We start from the raw sequence: 21,807 nt of genomic DNA, 5'->3' as shown, positions 1-21,807 counted from the left end.
CCACGGGGTCATGCCAGCTGCAGAGACACAGCATGCCAGGAGATATGGTGCTGCGGTGAAGGCGCCCGGAAAGGACTGAGTTCCAAACCAAGAGGAGAAGGATTTCTTTCAAAGAGACAAGTCAAACCACTGCAAGGAGTGAGACCTTCCACCACCATGATGAAGGAAACCACTGAAAATGTCTCTCTGGATGATGCCGGCTGGAGCCAGGTGACATTCAAGGGCTTGTCAGTGAGTGAGACCTGCAGGGAGTCGGGAGGGACCTGATGGGCTCAGCTTTCTGCAGCTACAGTGCTTGCTGAGAACTGGGAGAGGCAGGCAGGCAGCCTTCCCACAGAGCTTTTGCAGCTGGTGAGCCCTCAGTTCATCCAGCTCTGAAATGGGGAGCAGAAAGTGTCCACACCCCCCACCAGAGCATACTGAGGATGAGGCCAGTGCTCAGATGCCACAGTGGTGGAATTGAGAGGGGCGATCTCCAAATATGTGGATGGAGGAGAAAGCCCCTCAGCATGGCCTGGACTGGCTTTCCCAGGATATGCCTTCAGACTGATACTCACATTTGCTGGGGAGCACCTGTTTTCAAAAATTAGGTTCAACATAAGCAAGAGCACAGAGTGCTTTGGCAGTAGCAGGAGCTTGGAGGGCTTTCATGCGGCTTTTCAGGCTGCTTGGTGTGACATTGCTTTCTGCTATCTAGACTGTATCTAGATTGAAAAGATTAATCAGCCTTGTTTGCTGTGAGGCTATGTGGTGCACACTAAGATCGTGGTCACCAGCTGCCAAAGATACCACAGGCAGGGATAGGGTCTGCTACACAGAGAACAGGTATGTTTGCCTTGGCTAGAAATGAGTCTGACTCGTAGGAAAAGCACAGGGCTTCAGGAAAGATATGGCTGTCTGGAGTAAAAACTGCAGGCATGCACACAGAGTTACACCCAAATCCAGAAAGCTGCCTCAGCAACGACTTCATAATTGCAGCTGTATGCAAAAAGTTAACCAAGCCAAGCAGAGACTCTTGTTATTTTAACTGATACCTCAGAACACTAAGCTCCACAGTTGACAAACTGTAAATTTAAAAAACAAAAGAGGAGAAAGAGACTACTTGTGGTTGTATACCCACTTGTTCACAAATTCTCCAAGTCTGAGTCCATGTGGAATTCAATAAAAGGTATACTTCCAGTGAACATTAATTTTTAGCTGCCATAACTTATGTATTACTATATGCACCATTTTGGTCAAGTAGACTGACACTGCTGAAGCACTATGTCTTTTTTCCTCAAAAAAAAGAAAAAAAAGAAAGAGTCTAATCTCTTTATACTGACATGACATTTATCTCCATTTTGAATGACCGCTTTTAAACTAGCAACTAGAAAAGCACAGCACAGCATTTTTGGCCCTCATACATGTCACTAGAACAAAGTACATTTCACACTGATTAACAGATAATAGATAACTTATTTCAACCCCTCAGACTTTTGCACTACAGTAACTCATCAATAATATTGTTATATTCCATAAATATATTTACCTTTGTGCTCTGTCTTTTCTGAACTCAGATTTTAACAGTACTTTAGTTGTTGTAATTAACTGTTGTAATTAACCTAACAACTTTTCCAGACCAAGCCCCAGGATGCTATTTTTTCCTCTGAAGAAGATAACAGTCTGTATTTCACATACAGTGGAAAATCAAACGTTCTCGAGGTCAAAGAACTCAATTACCAGGTAAGAATTGTCATTTAAATACCTCCCTTCAGCAGGAAGCATATCCAGCAATGCCTGTTTCTGTACACAAGCCATTTTAAAAGCCAAACAAAGTCGAAAAAGTTCACACAACTGTTGCACAGTCAAATACATGGGTTTGTGAGTAGAATCATACTCTTGGCTGCAATACTGACAGCAGACTAACCCCTCCATTGTAAATTTATTTAGTAAAGCAAGGGGGCAAGACAGAAAGAAAGATCTGTTTCTAAGCTCTGCTTTTTTTCAGTCTTGAGCAAAATTATTCCTCTGAGTGTTGAGGCAGAGGGACTTTCTGTCAGGCTAGTGATGTTGGGAGCCCTGGCTGGCAAAAATGAGTATGTGGAAGGAGATGAAGAGAGGATGACTAATAAGGAGGATTTCAAGGAACCAGTGAAATTTTTCATCTCCTTTGTGCCACCGTGGCATCTGAAGTAGATTTCACAATTTTCACTTTAATAGAATTTCAAATTACATTAAAATTTTTAAATATTTAAAATTTACAATAGCAATAAATTTCCAAAGTAACAGAGAACAGAGATAGATTTAGTGATTAACGGAATGAGAAACAAAACACAAAACCCATAGATGGCTGCAAAAGAACTTCTTTCCATGTATTTCTGAAGATTAACAATTATATTCTTTGCTTGTAACATTGTAACTTTGAAGATATTTGTTGCTAAATAGTTTATTGCTTGAAGGGACTTGTTTATTTCTTTATTAGGTTAACACAGCATCCCAGATTCCCTGGTATGAAAACCTTGCACAGATGAAAATGCCCTGGACCTGGAAATCAGATCCCCATTCTCGTGTGCCAATAATCCAGAATCTGAATTTAAAAGTTCGAAGTGGTCAGATGCTGGCTATTATAGGAAGCACTGGTAAGAGCAAACAAATTTCAGGATATGACCAACTCTCAGATAAAATGTACACAGCCAAGAGCAGTTTTTTTAATGTCAAAATCTAGTTGAGGAAAAAACTATTGGCAATGTGTCACTTAATACATTCTTTAAGTGACATGATCTATGAGGAAACAAAGAATGATACCACAGGGAGGAGGGGAGTTGGGTTTAAGATTGATTTTCAAACCCAATTTTGTTATGCCTTCTACACATTTGCTAATTGTTTCCTGAGGTGTAGTGGGGTATTGTCATAATTGTGGCCTTGAAGCCCCAGATCTGCTGGACATGAATCAAATTCATGGCTCAGATTCAAAACAGGTCAATTGCAGTTCTTACCCAGAAAACATAGCAGACAAATGAGCACAGACCCCATAAGAAAGATCAATGCCAACTTGCATAGCCATAAGTAGGAATTCCCTTTGGATCGAAACAATTCTAACAGGACAAAATATTGCATTTGGGTTAATTAAGAGAAACTTACAGAGAAGAAAAGACAGTTCCACTTTTGTTTGGGGTCTCTGCTTTACAACGTCTTTTTCTTTTTTTCCTTCATTTTCTGGTGGGACTGGTCTAATCTTCTCCAAGGTGAGGTTGTCTAATGGAGAGGTGGCCTTTTCTCCATATGTTCAATTGAGTCTAAGTTCATCTAGGGAGATAAAAAGTAGACACATGATGCGCTAAACTGAAGTAAAAAGTACTTTACTTTAGAGGGAAAAACCTCCATGCTGTGTCTCCACTAGACTCTTATGTATCTCAGTGATTCAGTGAAGATGCTCTCTATCAAAGACAAGGCATATTTGCCAAAAAGTTTGAACTTTATTTCTACAAAAAGAGGTGTTTCTTCCCTATTGCCATGGGAATTTTTTCTTACTACATATCCTTAATGTAATAGAAGCTGTACCTTAGAGATTTTCCCAAAAATAAAAGGAAAAGCTTGTGATGAAATAACATATAAAGTTATAGATATAGCACCTTTGTAAGATAACATACACTGAGCACAAACCCCTTTCAGCAAACTAGTCAAACTATTTTCAAAAGCTGTTTATCATTTATTTCATCAAATGCCTTAATAAAATGGATTAAACTGCTGATGGGTTTCACATTGTCAATGGCAATCAATATGTCACTCTTAAACAGAGCAATATGTGGTTTACAGATGGATGGGTTTCTTTTTTTAAAATGTATGTATTAAGAAACAAGTGTGGAGTTAATCTCTCAACAGGGAGACTAGAAATAAATGACATTTAATCATAATAAGAGAGCTCTCTGTGTTTACATACAGTATCATACAGCAAAAAGGAAAAATTCATTTGCTATTTAACTCCAAATCAGGTTTTGTTTTCATTGTTTTACTTTTCCTACCTCTGGTTATGAGCCAGCTTTTCTTAATTATTTAACTGTCTTTTTGTCTTATTTAAGTCATAATAATTTTTATTTCAATCATGATTAAGGTTCTTATTGTCTGTATAATCATTCAGCACCTTAGTCGTTCAGCTGATCCAGCTGCTGCATCTGAATTCACAAATCCCTCCACAAAGAAAGCTCTTGCTTAGCATTTGGGTGTCAGCCTTGCAGCCAGGGCAAGACACCACCTGTCACCTATGTTTCAAAAGTGAAAGAGAGGTAACCAAAGAGATCTTTCTTCTTGTGTTCATGGAACTACCCTCAACGCCCAACCTCCCAATTCTGCTGAGAAATGACAAGGGTTAAAGTCCCATACTCCATTCCAGAGGGGAGAGATTTCCTGAACATGAATTTATAGTCATTATTTTCTTTGAAGACCATTCCGTCCCTGTGGCTTTGGAAAAACTGCAGGAAGTGTTGTGTAAGAGACGCCAAGGAACAAAAATTTCTATCCGCTGTCTGTGACAAGACCATTTTTCAAAACGATCCCTTGGGAATTAATTTAATTTTCAATTTTGACTTTTCTAGCTGGTGGAAAGACATCCTTGCTTGACGTGATAACCTGCCGGGATCATGGAGGCAAAATCAAGTCTGGTCAAATCCTGATCAACAACGAACCCAGCACTCCCCAGCTTGTTAGGAAATGCATAGCACACGTGCGGCAGGATGACCGACTGCTCCCCCACCTGACTGTCAGAGAAACACTATTGTTCGTTGCCAAACTGCGCCTTCCGAAGTTTTTTTCAGACTCACAAAGGAAAAAAAGGGTAATTAAGCTGTTGGAAAAAAGTAAAGTTGTCAAAAATGTGTCTGACAGGAATTATCCAAGAGATCCTGTGTGTTTGGAGTCAGAACAGCTAATCTGATATTTTTTCATGTAGATTATGAATTATACACCTTTTTCATCTTTCAAGATAGAAACCAGCAATTGTTCCAAAGCTCATAAAAAATGACAATCTAGAGAAAGCATTACAGAGGCTGAAAGATGAACTAAATTTTTGTATCGCTGAGTCTTTTTTAATGTTATCTCTAAAATCAAGAGTGTCTCTTGATCACATAGCTCTGAAATATCCAGACGAATTTTAACCACGTTCATCTTATTTTCAGTTTTATCTGTGCACGAGTGTCCAAATGAACACTTGCTTTCTCTCTGTTGCCCTTCGGATCCCGCAGGTGGAAGATGTCATAGCAGAGCTGCGCTTGCGCCAGTGTGCCAACACCAGGGTAGGGAACGAGTTCCTCCGTGGCGTTTCAGGAGGCGAGAGGCGGAGAGTGAGCATCGGTGTGCAGCTGCTCTGGAACCCGGGTGAGCAAAACCCTGACAACTTCCTCGTGCCTACCACAGACCAGCCGGGGATAATGGGGCAGTAAATGAAGACAGGAGCTTTCAGGGAACAGTCAGACACACTGCCCCAGGGGCAGCTTAAGGAGTTCATACCCAGAACACTTAACCTGGCACCTCCCTCTGCCAGAGGTTACCTCTCCACAGCACACTTAGACACAGTGACCGAATGCTGGTCCATTTGCTTAAATTGAAATCATGGCTGATCACAGATAAAACTGTAATTATTACAGTAATAATTCTGTAAACAGAGTCTTTTTTAGCAGCTGGCCCACTAGTGTTTCTGTCACCTTGGCCAATGGAAAAGCGGAAGCAGACCAAGGCAGAGCCCCCCTGGGATACTTCACCCACTGCTCTCACCCACCAGCACAAAGACTACTAAAGTTGCCTGAAGTTACCCTCAAGCAGTGTTCTGTTCTGTGCATACCAGTGTAACATATTTGTTTATCTGACCACACACCACAAGTTATTTTGGAAGGCTGCTGGCCTATTGTAACATGGAGATTGTTTTCCTTTCCTCTGACCCAGCCCCCATTTACATGTACAGTATTCACAGGGAAGGTAATTTTCTTGGCTGTATAGTCAGTCCTTGCAGTGTTGTGCAACTCACTGACATGGCTGGCTCATGCAGCAGGTGAACTAGAAACTTCCATTGTCTTCAGTAGAAGCAAAATAAGAGGCTAAATCCACAGCTGATTTTGCTGGATTGAATCCCTTATCTGATCTTATATATATCAAAAGCACTACTAACCTGACTGAGTCTCTTGTTAAGCAAGATTTTACATCAGTTTTTTCACTGGGAAATGGATTTGAACATTTTTTGCTTGTACAGGGTTATATTTTTGTAATTATGGAGAAAGCAAAAGATTTTTTTATTTTGTAAGAAGTGATGCTCAGGAATAAATGCGCTGGTACTGAAGTAAAAGAATATATTTTTTTCCTTTAAATTTAAAAATAATCAGTGATATTTCATGCACTAGCACCATTTCATTTAGAACATATTTTCCAAATCAAACATGCTGCTTTCCACAGCTAAACTTATTGTATTTGGCAGGAATACTCATACTTGATGAACCCACATCTGGACTGGACAGTTTTACTGCACATAACCTCGTGATAACATTATCCAGACTGGCCAGGGGAAACAGATTGGTTCTTCTTTCACTTCATCAGCCTCGGTCAGATATCTTCCAACTGTTTGATTTAGTTCTTCTGATGACTTCTGGACTCACTGCCTATTGTGGAACAGCTAGAGACATGGTCCAGTATTTCACAGAACTAGGCTACCCCTGCCCAAGGTACAGCAATCCTGCGGATTTCTATGGTCAGTATCAAGCACTGCCAAAAAAAAAAGGTTACTGGAAATTATTTGCTTTCATAATTGTCTAACTAACATTGATTTTTGTAGACAATAACTGTCTTAGAAATGTCTTATAACTGACTCAAATCAATATTGCAGCAAGTTCCATTTTTAATGAGATCCCTATTTCTCAGTACAGAAAATGTAAGAAAAACAAGATGTATGGACAAAATCAATTTTTAAAAAAATCCTCCTTCTAACCCTGACAGGTATAGCAACTCCTCCGCATGTTTAGCACACTTAACCCCATGTTTTAGCTGGTTGAAACTTTGACTGGGAAAGACACAGATAGACTGATGAATTGCTTTCTGTAGCCAGTTCTCTGACTTCTCAATCAAGAAATGTAGAAGCTAGTTTCCCCAGAGTGAGCAATAACATGTACCTGGAACAGTAAATGGGAAAGAGAAGTCTGCCCAACAGAGCACACCAGAAGGGAGGAAAAGCTAACCCAAAAAAGCAATCCTTTTACTCCTCAAAGAAAGTTTACATGGTTTCAAATACTTCTTCTTCTGGTTTTTGCAACGTGGAAAGGGAATCTGACCCTCTTAATCTAATGGGCGGGAATCTCTTAACAGAGGCTGGTTCAGTTGCAGCCCTTAGGTCTTTGCACTCAAGTTGGCCAGGAAACCTCACACAGACACCAGTGAGTGCTCTGGAGTAACCTCTTCAGCTGTGCCTATGTGGCAGGCAACGTCAGCTGTGCAGAGATAAACAGAAGTTAAATTTGCTGTCAAGCCCTACAAAAAGACCTTTGTCACCATCAGGGTTCAGAGCAGTCCTCAGCCAAGGACAGCCTCGGGGAAGGCTTGAGCACCCCTGGAGGGGAATGGAGAGGCGGTCCTGGACAAACTTGTAGCTGCTGCCTGCGGTTACAAACCCCTATGACACAGAGGTAGGGAGGGATGAGAGAGGGAAGTGTTAGATCTTTTAGCAATACGTAGAGTCAGCACCCATAGGAAAAGAAATATGGGCAGCAGGAAGGTGGAAATAGGACGGGATGGCAGAGGATCCACAGCAAGAAGGAGCACATGATGGAAACACACAAATGCTGGCTGTGCGTCTGATAGAAAAACAGGAGACCATGCTAGAAGGGAAGACAGGGCAGATTGAACTAATTTCTGCTGGACTCCTGCTAAGGAGTGGCTGAACAGAGATGATCAGCCCAATGCAAGGAATCAGGAAGTGTGCAGCGATAGTTCTCTCAGAAAGCATCTGCAAAACATCAGGTATTGTCAGCCTACATTGAAGATCAACATGGGAAAATACTACTATAAGTTTAGATTTTTTAAAAAATCAGTTTGTTAAGTAAAAAAACAATGCTAAGTCAACTACTGTCTCTCTGTGTTGTCCTTAGATAATACCCCTTTTGGACTTTCTCAATATCTGGTAAAGTTTATGGCACCTCCATAAGATACAAATAAGATGATAACTGTAATTTTTCAGATGAAGAAAGAAACATGTGATTTAAGTCAAAGTCACATAAAAGATTGTAAATGCCTACACACCAGGAAGGAAATTCAAATAGCTTTTTTTCTCAGCACTCCTCTCAAGGCACTACGAAATTGCGACAAATCTGAAATAGTAGTTTATAATATTATAATAAGCAATTACGTAATCTCTCAGTGATTCATTGAATCACTAGGTAAGAAACACACACATGAACAATCCGTTCATCTCTAACTGCCTAAGGTAACTGATAAAGTTCTAACTATTGTAAGTCAATGGATGTACATAGGTTGTACTATCTGTTCACAGTGAAATCCCTGATTCTAAGCACATCATAAAGTTATCACTTCTGTAGCATATGGACTTACATCAAGTAATGTCTTGCAGTTGATTTGACCAGTATCGATAAACAAACTGCAGAAAAGGAAATGGAAAGCCGAAAAAGAGCAAATACTCTTGCCAACTTGTTCCTAGAAAAAGTCAAACATTTCGATGACTTCTTATGGAAAGTTACTGAAGGAGACAATGTTGTGACCACAGTCAGCAACCAAAGGTAAAGAAAAGAGTGTCATACAGAGGATCTGAAACAACAGCTACAGCCTGTGCTAATTTCAATTTTTTTTTTCTCTTTTTCTTTTGGACAGGTCCCATTTAAATTCAGAAGAGGCTATCAACATGCCTCACCATTCAAGTGATCAGTTACCAGGAGCCTTAAAGCAGTTCACTGTATTATTAAGGTAAACTTCTCTTCAGCATAAACAGTTCCGTATCATGCCCACTTGCATTTTAAATCATAAGAAAGAAGCACAAAATGTCCCATATCCATTGCCTTCCTTCAAGCTTTCAGCATTTCAGGCCTGAAATACTCAGTGGCTACAGATGCTTCATAGCTTTGATTAGGTAAAAGCCTTTACAGAAAGAGGCAGCCCTACTCCCATCACAGTCAAAGTCAGCAAGTTCCACGAATTGATTTTAACAGTGTTTGGGGCAATGTCTCTGAACGTGACTGGCATTATTAAGTACTGTATCTTACAGTCAATGTTGCTGTTTTCCTAGTCGTCAAGTCTCCAATGACTTCCGAGATCTTTCAACGTTACTAATCCATGGACTTGAGGCCCTTCTTATGTCATTATTAATTGGATTTTTGTACTATGGCCATGACAAAGATGGACTCTCTATTCGTGACACAACAGCACTGCTGTACATGATAGGTGCCCTAATCCCATTCACAATAATTCTGGATGTTATTGCCAAATGTAAGTGTCAGTTTTCTTGTAAACATTGTAAGCAATCAAAATCAGAAGATTCCTAAATTAATGAAAAAAATTAAACTTATTAATACAATCCAAGGCCTAAAACAATCTGTTTTTTCCTACTCTGCAGGCCATTCAGAAAGAGCAATGCTCTATCATGACTTGGAAGGTGGAATGTACTCTGTTAGCCCATACTTCTTTGCTAAGGTAACTGGTTTTGTTGCCAGGAAATACAAACAGCTGTCTTGAACATTAAAAAAACACAAGCAAATCAAAGACTTGTTGTATAAACAATCATGTTCATATCAGATTTTGTTCTTTTGTGTCTGCCAGCTAAGGCTATCGTTCTTGCTTCCTTGACATTAATAGATTAAACCTCACACTACTTTAGATCTGTTGCCATAAGTCATGGTTGAGATCCCACACCAGAGAAGTCAAAGAAGAATCTTTCACTAGGCTGTTTGGCCAAAATTTAAGAAATCTCAAACCCAAATTTGAAGGCTTAGGCAATTTTACATACCCGCATAATCCACTGAAGCATCTCTGAAAGTTTGCTTACATGTCTTGATCTGTAAAACAAAACATTTGCATCAAAAGCTAAGGAAAAGGTAAAACAGAAATTACAAACTGTGATGTTTCCAGTAGTAGTTTGGGTCTGTGGTGGTCAGAGATAAAAAAGCTGTATTAAATGCATAAAGAGCCAGAGTTCCTGGAATTAAATTTAGAACTTTTTTTAAAAATTACATTCTCTTTTTCACAAGGGTTTAGAATAATCCCTTCTTTGTGATGTTGCCGCTGTTAGATGAGTTCTGCCTGCCATGGCATCTGTAATTTAGGTTTCCATTTCTGCACAAGATTTTAAATGCTTATTAGTGGTTGCCAGAGAAAAATATTCTCTGCATTGTGTCACAAAGATTGCACATTATTCACAGAGAAATCGATGTAATTTGTTACAACCTTAGTATTACAGGATAGTAGCAACCCTCTTAGGAACAACTAATGCTCTCTTATAGACCTCTTCAGATATTTGAGAAAATCCTATTTATGCTTTTGTTTTACAACAAACTAAGCTGCTAACTGGACTGCCTTTGGGACAAGGTGGGGAATGGACCAACAGCCAAATTTGTCTCAAATTTGATCTAACACTAGGTTCAACCAAATTGGGCCAAGTACAGTAGCCATGAGTCAGGCACAGTATTGCTGTTATCAAGCACACCAGTTCTCAGGGAAAGCATCATAAATTCTTAGAAACTGCCCAAATTGTAACAAAACAAGACCTCTAATCTATAACAGGAGTCCTCTCCATTTAACAATTAGCTACAGGCAATGTCACAACTGGAGAAAAAACTAGCGTGGATTTCAGTTTCTGCTGCGGATTGTTTTTGCATGTCATTGACAACCCCTAACAGGGAGAGGATTCTGTTCTAGGGGAGTATTTCCTGTAATTTTTATAAGAAGTCCATGTGGTTTTGTAATTATCATTCAACAAATTCTCTTTTTTTTATTTAATTTTTCTTCTCCCTGAACAGATTTTGGGGGAGCTTCCAGAACACTGTGCTTTTGTTATAATTTATGGAGTTCCCATCTACTGGCTGGCAAACCTCATTCCTGAACCAGAGCGTTTCCTGCTGAACTTCCTCTCGGTGTGGTTGGCTGTGTACAGTGCCCGTGCCATGGCACTCTGGGTGGCAGCGCTGCTGCCGACCTTGCAGCTCTCGGCCTTCCTCGGCAACGTCCTTTTCACATCGTTCTACCTGAGTGGTGGTTTTGTGATAAGCCTGGAAGGTCTCTGGACAGGTGAGACAAAGCTCCCACCATCCCTCCAAACTGGCTTGGAAACATCTGTGGCTTTCATCACTGACTAGTTGTTGTGATGCTGCAGGAAAACTCAGCTTTACTCCTACCTTTGCGATTATCTTCTTGGATGGTGACAGTGGAGTCATTCATTTTATATAAGTTTCTCCATCTGAAAATGAGGGAAAAGGAAGTTTGGTCAAAAAAGCACTAGTGAAAGGTTTGATTCTTATGTGGTTGCCAAACTTTTCAGTAAAAAGAATTGTATTCAAAAGACGAAGATGGAGCTCCAGGAAGAGTTAGTTGACAGTAGGAGTTTGATGGATATGGATATTAGCTTACTCCTCACTTCCCATCTCCATGTAACAACGTAAAGTATATCTGCTATTTTGTCCAATAATAAACTCCCACATGTTTACAGCCTCTGGCTGTCAAGAAATGAGACAAAGCTGCTGTATTTGGCAGTAGCACAGCAGTTTTTGAGGTCTCAAGTTTTGTGTATGTATATCAATTTCTTTCGTTCTGTTTTTCCTTTTTCAGTTCCTTTTTGGGTTTCTAAAATCTCTTTCCTCAGATGGAATTTTCAAGGAATGATGCAAATTCAGTTCACTGACCGGAAATATGAAATGACTGTTGGAAACACTACTTTTCAAATACCAGGAAAATTTGTAAGTTGGTAACAAAAATTGTTATAAACATTAGATGTTATAAACATTTAATTGTTTCCACAACAGGTGGAAAGCCTGTCATATTTAAATGGATGTTGTAGATCTCAAATTTGGCAAGTGCCAAATCAATACGTGAAGTCATGTTACACTTAGTATATTGTAAATTTGTCCTTAAAGATGTCCCTATAGCAGTCACTCATATGCCTGCTAAAAAGAAAATAATCGTGGGCCACTATTTTCTACACAAAACCCAACTATGCACTTGCTGAAACTGTTCAGAAGCTGAACTGTGTTCCTCTGAAATAGGAATAGTGTAGCTGCAACCTGCTATCAAAAAACTCCGAAAGATACATCCAGCTGGAAACCAAGGGGGAAGATGGCATGGGCCAAGGGAACTCACATGTAAAATACACTTCACAGATCCAGCATGAAAATTTTGTGCCTTTTCCCAATTTCGTGTTATTGGTCATTACAGATCATTCAGTCCCTGGACTTGGACTCCCATCCTCTCTACGTGAGCTACCTCATCCTCATTGGTATCATTTGCAGCTTCCTGCTTTTATACTATTTATCTCTGCGCTTCATCAAGCAGAAATCAACCCAAGACTGGTAACAGCAGAGGAGGCAGCGGGTGACAGCGTCCCTTGCAGGAAGGTAGGGGAAGAACGAGCCCAATTTTGGTCCCCCCCGGCAGCCTCCCAGAAGAGGCGGGTGCCGGCAGCGCGGCTGCCACAGGATGGCAGCAGAACCCCAGGAGTCGGGATGCGGGCTGTGCTCCCCGCAAGGCTGCCACGGACCGCAGCTTCAGCCTGGGCTGGGGGCTCGGGGTGGGCTTTGGGCTTTTTGTTTGCTTGACACACGGTTTTCATAGGTGACAAGGCATATATGAGCTCTCCACACCTGGATATATTCTGAGCTATGGGAGACCGATTTAAAAGGCCCCGTTGCACATTGTAAGAGATGATATTTTAGTATATAATGTTTGAACATGTAGTGATCACATACTTAATTCAAAGAACTGCGAGAGAAAAGGATCGAAACACTACTTTCTGTGGCATATATGACATTCAGCACTCACAAACACAGCACAGAGGAAAGCAACACAGAAGATTTCACAGTTGCTTCAGGAGAACATGTGCAGTGATGGAATATAGAACTGTTAACTACTCTGTGTTATTTCTAATTCCTTATGTATTTTAAAGTTTTGCCTTTATATTCCAGTTAGATGCTGATGATGCCCAAAATAGGTATTTGCTTACTGTAGAGACGATAACAATAAAATTATTTCAAATACATACTAATTGATTGCTATTAACAACATCTTTCTCCCTGGCAGTACAAATCATAGCAATTCACCAAGTTTGCTTCCTAAGGTTCTCAGGTAGAAAATACCAACCTGCCCCTGAGTAATTAAAAATCTAACAATGCAATCTATTAAATGCTTGCAATTGTGCACCTAGTTTTGCTCAGAAAATTAGTGTCAGTAAATAAATGGGCATAATTCACACACAGTCACAGTAAGTGCATGTACAAATTAGGTGTACAGTTGTGAGCATTTTGTAAGATTAGCTTGCTGCTTTTAAATGTTTAGATGCATATCTCCGTTCTTATATACAGAGACCCAAAGCAGATCGACTACTTGACTTTCATTTACATGTTCCATACAGTGGAAAACTCCTCCTGCAATCGGCTATAATGACCCAGACACTGTTACGTAAATCCCAAGGTTTGGTTTGGCTTTTTTTTTTAAGAATTAAGAATGACAGAACATCCATATTTTATTGTTCAATTTGACAGTTAGGACTGCCACATTACTTTCCACAGATTCCACAAGGTAATATATTCCCAGGAAGACCTCGGTCTAAAGATATTAAACAGGACTGATAAAGTAAGATCTTCAGCCCTAGGCAGTAGTAGGAATCCAAAACACTCCAAGGTTCTTCTAAGGCAAATTCTACCATATCTTTCTGGTTCTGCTGTATTTGATTTCAAAAAAACCCACTTGATCTGATTTCAGTGCCATTTTGAAATTATCAGATTTTCATTGCCTTTTAATGGCAAAGCCAATTCTTTCAGTCCAATTCAGCATCATTAAATTGTCAGAATAGCAGCTTCCTGTTTGATTCTTAATTATTCCTTTTTATTATATTTAAGACATTTAATTTTTTTTTAATGGTTTACTCTTCTTTGTAATGATCTGTTGTGATTAGAATCTCTTTTATATTACACTGAAGTTTTAAGGGTATATATTGGTACTTCTAGTCTAAACCTCTATTTTCAAGGTATTTAGAGGATTAAATTCTAGGCTGACTCTCTGTTGTGAATTCACTTTGATGTTTAATAAAAAAAAAAGGAGAGACACAATGGGAGAAATTAAAGACATAAGGGACAGCTCTGAATTTTAGGGGCATATTGTCATGCACAGAAATCTTCAGGCATCTAGATAAGAATATACCATAGCCTTAACTTTGAATTTCCTTCCTTTTGTGAAATTAGTCAGGCTGCTGACATTACTTAAACAGCCTTTTTCAATTTAAAATTCCACCCTCTTAACATTATGCAGCAGGACCAAACGGTGTGAGTGTTTCAGAGGTGGTGTTATGACAAGGGGAGATGTATACATAATGGGGACTTGAGCAGTGAGCTGAGGAACAGCCAGCATGTGGAGTGGAGGAAGAGCTATCATAGGAGGTGGCCAGGCCTCTGTTTACACAGAAAAAGCTCATATTCTATATACTACAATTACATTAGCACACTGCCTATGATCATATCTTGTTTCCTTGATGCTGAGAGATGGGGAATATAGGCTGTGATTATTGTTACAGGCTTTAGCAATAAGAAGGTAGGAGCCTTGAAATACCAGCAATTAGCGTTCACGCCTAACAATAGCATGCTGTGGGGCTGTGTACAGAGAAGAGCACAGGGAAGAGTGGGTGGATGACACACAACCTGCCCCACTCGCGCTACCAGGAGTTGCAAATAGTGCAGGTTTAGGGGAATTATGCATCTCTCAGCCAGGGAAGCTCATGCCATATGCTTTGGCCTCTACTCACACTTCCACAGCGGAGCTGCTGCAAAATCAAATGGTCAGCGAGGCAACAGAAATCTTCCCACGAGTTCTAATCAAGTGTGCCGCTTTCAGCTGGGGTAGAGTTAATTTTCTTCACAGTGGCTGGTATGAGGCTGTGTTTGGGATTTGTGCTGAACACAGGGTTGATAACACAGAGATGTTTTTGTTACTGCTGAGCTGGGCTTACACAGAGCCAAGGCCTTTCCTGATTTTCATACTGACATGCTGGCAAGGAAGCTGGGGGTGCATGAGAGGCTGGAAGGAGACACAGGCAGGACAGGTGACCAGAACTGACCATAGGGGTATTCCATACCGTATGACATCATGCTCAGTATATAAAGCTGGAGGAAAGAAGGAAGGGGGGTTTTGGAGTGATGGCATTTTGTCTTCCCAAGCAACCATTACACATGATGGGGCTCTGCTCCCCTGGAGATGGCTGAACACCTGCCTGCCCATGGGAAACAGTAAATTAATTCTTTTGCTTTGCTTGTGTACATGGCCTTTGCTTTCTTTATTAAACTGTCATTATCTCAACCCATGAGTTTTCTGGCTTTTGCCCTTCCAATTCTCTCCCAATCCTGCTGGTGGGGAAGTGAGCAAGCGGCTGCATGCTGCTTGGCTGCTGGCTGGGGTTAAACCACGACACCAAGGCTAAAAGTCATAACTGAATTTCAGTACAGCTTTGCTCTCCAAGTTTCAGAGTAGCCATTCCTTTTCCTTTGACTGGCCTGTATCAGCAGCAGCTCGCTGTGCCCTCCTGTCTGCACTACCTGTACCAGCCTAATCAGAGTTGCTGCAGTCCATAGCAATCTCAACACTAAAGAACACAAGGAAGACACTGCCCAAAACTTACTGTGCTGTCTGTTCCACACACAACATTCAGTTTGCTACCAACTTAAGGCAGATGTGCCTCTTGAGCAGAGCACTGCCAGCTAGTCCAACAATGCCACCACCCCAAGGATTCACCCACTGCTGTCTTTGCTCTCCCTGTATCCTCCCTGACCAGCTTCAGAAAGGAACCCCTCAGCTGTAAGCCATGGTCTCCTGCAGGCGACTCAGTGAAAAACTGGCTTTGAAATGGCACCACATTTAATTGGTCACACGGTTTCCAAGTTGTTTTGTCCAACTACTGTTTGAACTGCCCAGGGCACAACAAAACTGCAACAAGCTATGGGGCTTCAGTCTGCAGACATGTCAGAGTGGGGAGTGGGACTATCAAATACAAGCAAAAATAATATTTGTAAGGAAAATTCACCAAATTTAGAACCAAAAAAAAAAATCTTTCCTGGTTACATAAATATGATAAAGTACTGTCTGGACAACAGAACTGTGTGTTGTTACAGTACCTCTAGAGATGGCATCTGATCTGTAAAGAAACAGGTAAGACAAATTTGTCATTATTACTTAAGTATTTAATATACAGGCAGAGGTAGGAAGATATTCCCCAATTTCCACTCCAAGTTTATGCAGTCTCTCCACTTGACAAATGAATAAACTTTTTTAGCACTGGAAAATGGATTACAGAAACACTGCTCTACATATTGGCTTGTGGGTAGTGGCAGTCCTCCAAAATACTTTTAACTCGTCCTTGGGAAAGGACTAGCTTTCATTATGGCTAAGCTAAATTAATAAGTAGCTGCCCAAAGTTTCGTCCCATATTTGTTCATTGCAAAATCCATTGAGAAATGCTAAATAAGTAACAAGTATCAATAGCCATTCCTTTCAATAAAAGTAAAACTCCATGACATTCTTTTAAAAATAAATCACAGACAATGCAGTACACGTGGGGATTCTTTGGGTAAGAAATCGCAGGTGTTGGTATGTCCACTTGGACCAGAAACAACAAACCTTTCAGGTTTTAGCCATAATGATTAATTTTAATGGCAGTAGACAAGAAACAGTGTACACAGAGCTCTGTGACATGCTGACTTTTTTTTTTTATGCTCGGAGAGCCAAGACAAGCCCTTCATATGTTAGCAGCTATTAATTAAGGCAACAATGTTTAAGCAGTGGGTTGAGGTAATTTTTAAACCGCTTAACCCTTTTAAGAACTGAGGAGCTTTAGAAAGCATATATATGAGTGTGTGTTCATATTAATACGTAGATGTAGGAGTATCTGCACGAATGGATTACATACATATGTATATACACACACAACTAATGCCTATGATTGCTTTTATTTTTTTTTAGGGAATATTTAAAAAGCAATTCAGATCCATAATTTATAAAAGTGCTGTTGCCAATTTATATAATTAATTATAAAACTGTTTGCTGACATTTATTTTGTCATTAAATCAAACTTAAAGGTTATTTTGAATTGCAAATTTTGTTGGCATTATTTTGCTTTCATGGTCACAATTAGATACTTATAATGCTTCCAGTGCTAAAAAACTGCAACTTTAACCCCTCAATCCTCAGACCATGGCTCCCAAACCAGCTTCTTCCATCAACAACACATATGTACCTTTTGCTTCTCTTTAAGAACCTGATCAGATTTTGCTAAGATTCCTAGCATTTCTCACTACTGTTTCTGCCTAACACAGTATTTTTTCATGTTTAACAAGTGGGTTTAGAGGCACAAATGTTAATGGACTGGCCAGAACAACACGGTGAGTAAACAAGCAATGCCACTAGCCTCAAAAAAAATTTGTATTTTGTAAACAAGCAAATTAGCCCAAATTTTCTAGCAACTGCAGAGCAATTGGAAATCTATAAACATTCACAAATTGTCAAAACCAAAATGCACAGAACAGGAAATTTTCAATAAACTCTCAGTGCCTTGCAATAATACACAACTGTACTAGGTAACAGGTAACATCATCAGCCTTCAAGACACTATCTTTGCTCACTTTCATTTACTGGGGACTGGGGGAAGAGTTTAAAAAAACAACAACAAAAACTTCTTGAAAATAAAAAAATCTTCATGTTCCACTGAGAAAGTCAGAAGAAAAAACACCAAACAGCACAGCCCCCACTCCTATGCCTGTGTAGCCTCCACCAGCAGCTCTGGCCTGACACAAGTAAACATCGTCTTTCTCATGATTCAAGTCACGATGCTGGGAAGACTGCCCAAAAAGAACTGAGTATTATCCTTAACAAACACCCAAAATCTTCTACGACTCTTGGTTAAAAACAGCTAATCACCTTGTGGCAGTGCTTCAACCGATGGCAGAAAGGCATGAAGCCGAAAAATGGGAGTTCCAAACCAGGCAGCAACAAAATGTGGTACACAAAAACTCTGAAAAATGAGACACGTGCAGCCCTTATTAGCTGCGACCAGGTACTGGATGTTGTGCTACACAAGGCAGTTGCTGGATTTTCATGTGGGTAAGCTGGAGGTCAAACATGTGGTAGACATCACCCCAAGAGACTCTGATCTCAGCTGAGAAAGGCAAAACACCAACAACTTCTTTGTTCTTTTATCATCCACTTAACAGAATCATTTAATCAATTTTCTGGGTTGTAATTCTTAGGAATAGGGGCACATGCTGCCATTCCCTGCGGAGCCACAGGGGCATTCCAGGCCCGTGGGAACAGGCAAAAAGCCAGCCCTGTCCCACCAGTCCCACAGTAATTCTGGGCACAGTGGCTCTGGCTGTCCTCACCACAAGCTGTACCTGCTTCCCCACCTTCCCCCCCAAATCCTACAAATACTCATGTAAAAAGGTATTTTGGCCAGGTATTGTTGTTACCAAGAGGAGAGTGCTGTCTGGTCACAGCAGAGCTAAGCACCGCCAAACACTTTGGACAAACTTGCTCCAGGTTTGTCCCTTCTGAAAGCAAGACAAAAGAAAAGTGAATGAATATTTTTAGCTTTATGTACTTCCTAGGGAATTTCTAAGTGCCTTTGTACTAGAAAAACGCCTTGCAGCTCTGTAGTATGCTCAGTGACAGGCGTGTGATAAATTTCCACTGGAAAAAACCCTTGAACGTGACTGACAATAGCAAAGCCACAAATTACCGTAATTTTATGCCCCCTGCAGCTAGTGGTATAAAACATAGTTTTCAACCTTGTTTTTACTTGCTGAATTTAGACAAATTTATGTTATTGATGACAGTGAGAAAGACACTCAAATACAGAAATTGCATTCCTGGGCATAAAAACAATTGGAGCACAATATTTTATATGTACTATAGGCACTGAAAAAAATATGGCTGTCATTAAAAATATAAAAAAGATGGAAAACTTAAGGGTTCAAAATAATTATTTTCACATTATATACATATTTATTTTCAGATATCACACTTGATCAGAGTTTTTTGCTCCTCCCTGGAATGTTGAACATGAACCAGGTGTGGCATGCAATATTACTAGCACACTCTCTCTGAACATTAATGTTTGAAATACAGGCTGTGTCAATACTATCATGAAGAAAAGCAAAAACCTTGTTTAAGTCGTCTACAGATATACGGTTCCTAATGGATTTTCCAATGAGCATATGCTTTCTATAGTATTTCTAATTTTTAGAGTGTAATTTTATTTACAAAGGGTTCCGAGGGCCCTAAGAATGGGCAACTGCTAGAGATGATCAAGCTTCACAGTTTAACTAACCCCCCACACAGACTGTTCAAGCTACTAACTAAACTGATGGGAGGAAAATCCCAGGGAACTTTGCAAGTAATAAGGGTAACTGCATGATTTATTTTTGGTTTAGGCAGAAAGTTTTTCAGAGTATGGCTAGGTAGTGGGCTCAGCAACCTGACACAGTTGCTTCAGTTACAACCTCACCTCAGGCTGCAATCTCAGTATCAGAACACGCAAAGAAACGGTGATGGTCCCAGTGCCACACACTGTCCCGTATTCAGACTTCTTTTTAGAAGAAGAACCCCAAATTACACTAACAACGCACTTACTCCTAACAGTTGCTTTTGAATTTGAGGAGAGGTTGAAGAGGCTGCTGCTGGAACAAACTTCCTTTGGTATTTGTGGCAGATGAAGATGCTCCTGTTCCTTCAGTTAAGCAGCTGTGATTACAGGACTAGTACCATCCCAACTCCCCATGGTAGAAAGGCATGAGGACCAGGTTTGGCTCAGCAGCTCTGATTAGTCCTTCAGGGCCTTGTCCTTCACTGAGCTGGGCTTAGCAGCCAACACACCCTTACAGTCCTTGCTGCTGCCACTGCCTTCTTCTCCAGCAAACCTCAAGGAGAAGTGGTTGAAGAGGAGACAGTGGGAGTCATAAGAAAGGCAAGGATCCTTGGTTATCGCCAGGGACATCGACGTCATCGATGCGACATCGACCACACAGCCAACAAGCTGAGGGTTCCTCCTTGCTCCCTCATGGTCCTTCACTCCCAATCCAAGCAGGCCTAAGCATCTTGATGAAGCTGCTGGACTTATCTTAATGAGACCCACAGCTCCATCCTTCCCCCTTCAGCATTTTGCCCATACTTCCCATCCCTTCAGAGTTCCTCTGCAGTAGTCCTATACTTTGACAAACATTCTTCCCAGCCCACCTCCCATAAATAAAAATCCAGCACCCAAGCATTTCAGAGTTGCCTTTGCCAGCCTCAAAGGAGGTCAGGATGACTTTGTCCTGTCCACACCCACCTACTTTCTCTCCAGTCCAAACTGTTTTCTATCTTAAAGTCCACCCTTTACTCCTCCCCTCAAGACTTATCTCTTATCTACAACTTCCCTTTTCAGATCTGCCCTGGTTTCCTGGACTATGGGAAGAACAGCAGATGCAAACTACTTGCAAAACCAAGAATTAAACTTGCTGTTGGTTGTCAAGACTCATCGCTGTGAGAGACTGAGGTTTGCTGCTTTCTGAACCTTGAGTTCATTGGCACTTGCAGCTGAAGGAAATTAAGACAAACACAGAGCTACAGAGAGGTCTGTAGCAATCACTGCAGACAATCTCAGTTCTACAGATACCACTGCTTTATCATGGTGCTCAAGAGTAATCACATGAAAAATTGTGAAGCATCAGCCAATTGCAATATAGAGGTTTAGGAGTATCAGAGAGAAACCTTGCATTAATAGCTTTATCTAAAAGTAGATCAATGTGGAACCCCCGTCTATAGCAGGCACTGCATTAGACAGTTTCTATTATCTCATTTTCTTAATTACAGGAAACAGTAGAGAAAACTCGAACCTCAAACTTCCATATCTGCTCTTATTTCCATATCTAATGGGAAACCCAGTATTTTGCTCCTGTAGCTGAGGATCTACATACACTCAGAAAGATGCCCTCAGATTGAATTACAGTCTCAGTAGGAGCCCGTGACTTAAAAGGATATTCGGTTTCCTCTGATTATTGGTTCACAGAAGCACTGGCAAACCACCAGAGGCTGAAGCCATTCTGGAAAGGAAATATCTTTTGGCATTTGACTTTATACAGAAATTATGAGAATAATTTTAAGAAATGCAGAGAAATCTTTGCTTAATAAAGGGCTAAATTCAATGACAGTCTCAGCTTTTTCTTACATGTTTACCTTTTTCACCTTTACAGCAACAATAAACTGGTGCAGGAAATTGGACATTCCTTCCAGGTGCTGACAAATTTCTCACATTGAACAGCAAAACCTCCTGGTCACATCCATCACTTCTGTCACTTTCTCCTCTGCTGTGTTCCTGGGGAGTCCGGAAGCATCACGCATTCAAGAAAAGCAATAAATACAGTAGTGCCCCAGTGAACACACCACCAGTCTGCTTCTCTGTCAATATGTGCACTCGTGATTCTACCTGCATGGTTATGATCCTCCCTTGTCATGTAAACTGCAGCTGGAATCCTGCTGACTCAGGCATTCAATCTATAGAACCCCCATGACTCTCACTGCCAGAGACACAATGCATTCAGCTATTCCATTTTCAACAGTGGGTACATA

At 40.5% G+C, this 21,807-nt stretch overlaps 1 protein-coding gene across 4 annotated transcripts; it reads left to right on the top strand.

Moving 5' to 3' along the window:
* Positions 1–14: 14 nt before the first annotated feature.
* ABCG8 (ATP binding cassette subfamily G member 8) lies at positions 15–21,390 on the top strand. Of its 4 annotated transcripts, XM_051783144.1 has the most exons (14): positions 15–231; positions 1,618–1,722; positions 2,462–2,618; positions 4,572–4,810; positions 5,217–5,349; positions 6,440–6,709; positions 8,579–8,744; positions 8,836–8,928; positions 9,248–9,447; positions 9,575–9,651; positions 10,974–11,241; positions 11,779–11,906; positions 12,382–12,560; positions 20,624–21,390. In XM_051783144.1, the coding sequence occupies exons 1-13, from the start codon at positions 157–159 to the stop codon at positions 12,517–12,519; spliced, it is 2,049 nt and encodes a 682-aa protein (XP_051639104.1). In that variant the 5' UTR covers positions 15–156; the 3' UTR covers positions 12,520–12,560; positions 20,624–21,390. The 4 variants fall into 4 exon arrangements, with proteins under 4 accessions (XP_051639104.1, XP_051639102.1, XP_051639105.1 ...); XM_051783142.1 differs by lacking the exon at positions 20,624–21,390 and having other exon boundaries at positions 16–231; positions 12,382–13,196; XM_051783145.1 differs by lacking the exon at positions 20,624–21,390 and having other exon boundaries at positions 17–210; positions 12,382–13,196.
* The last annotated feature ends 417 nt before the right edge of the window (positions 21,391–21,807 follow it).

This window comes from Manacus candei, unplaced genomic scaffold, assembly GCF_025592945.1.
Source record: "Manacus candei isolate 608988 ecotype Guabito, Panama unplaced genomic scaffold, ASM2559294v1 h1tg000017l, whole genome shotgun sequence".
NCBI lineage: Eukaryota > Metazoa > Chordata > Aves > Passeriformes > Pipridae > Manacus > Manacus candei.
Note: the sequence above shows the minus strand (reverse complement) of the source record. Positions and strands in the feature narration are given on the sequence as shown.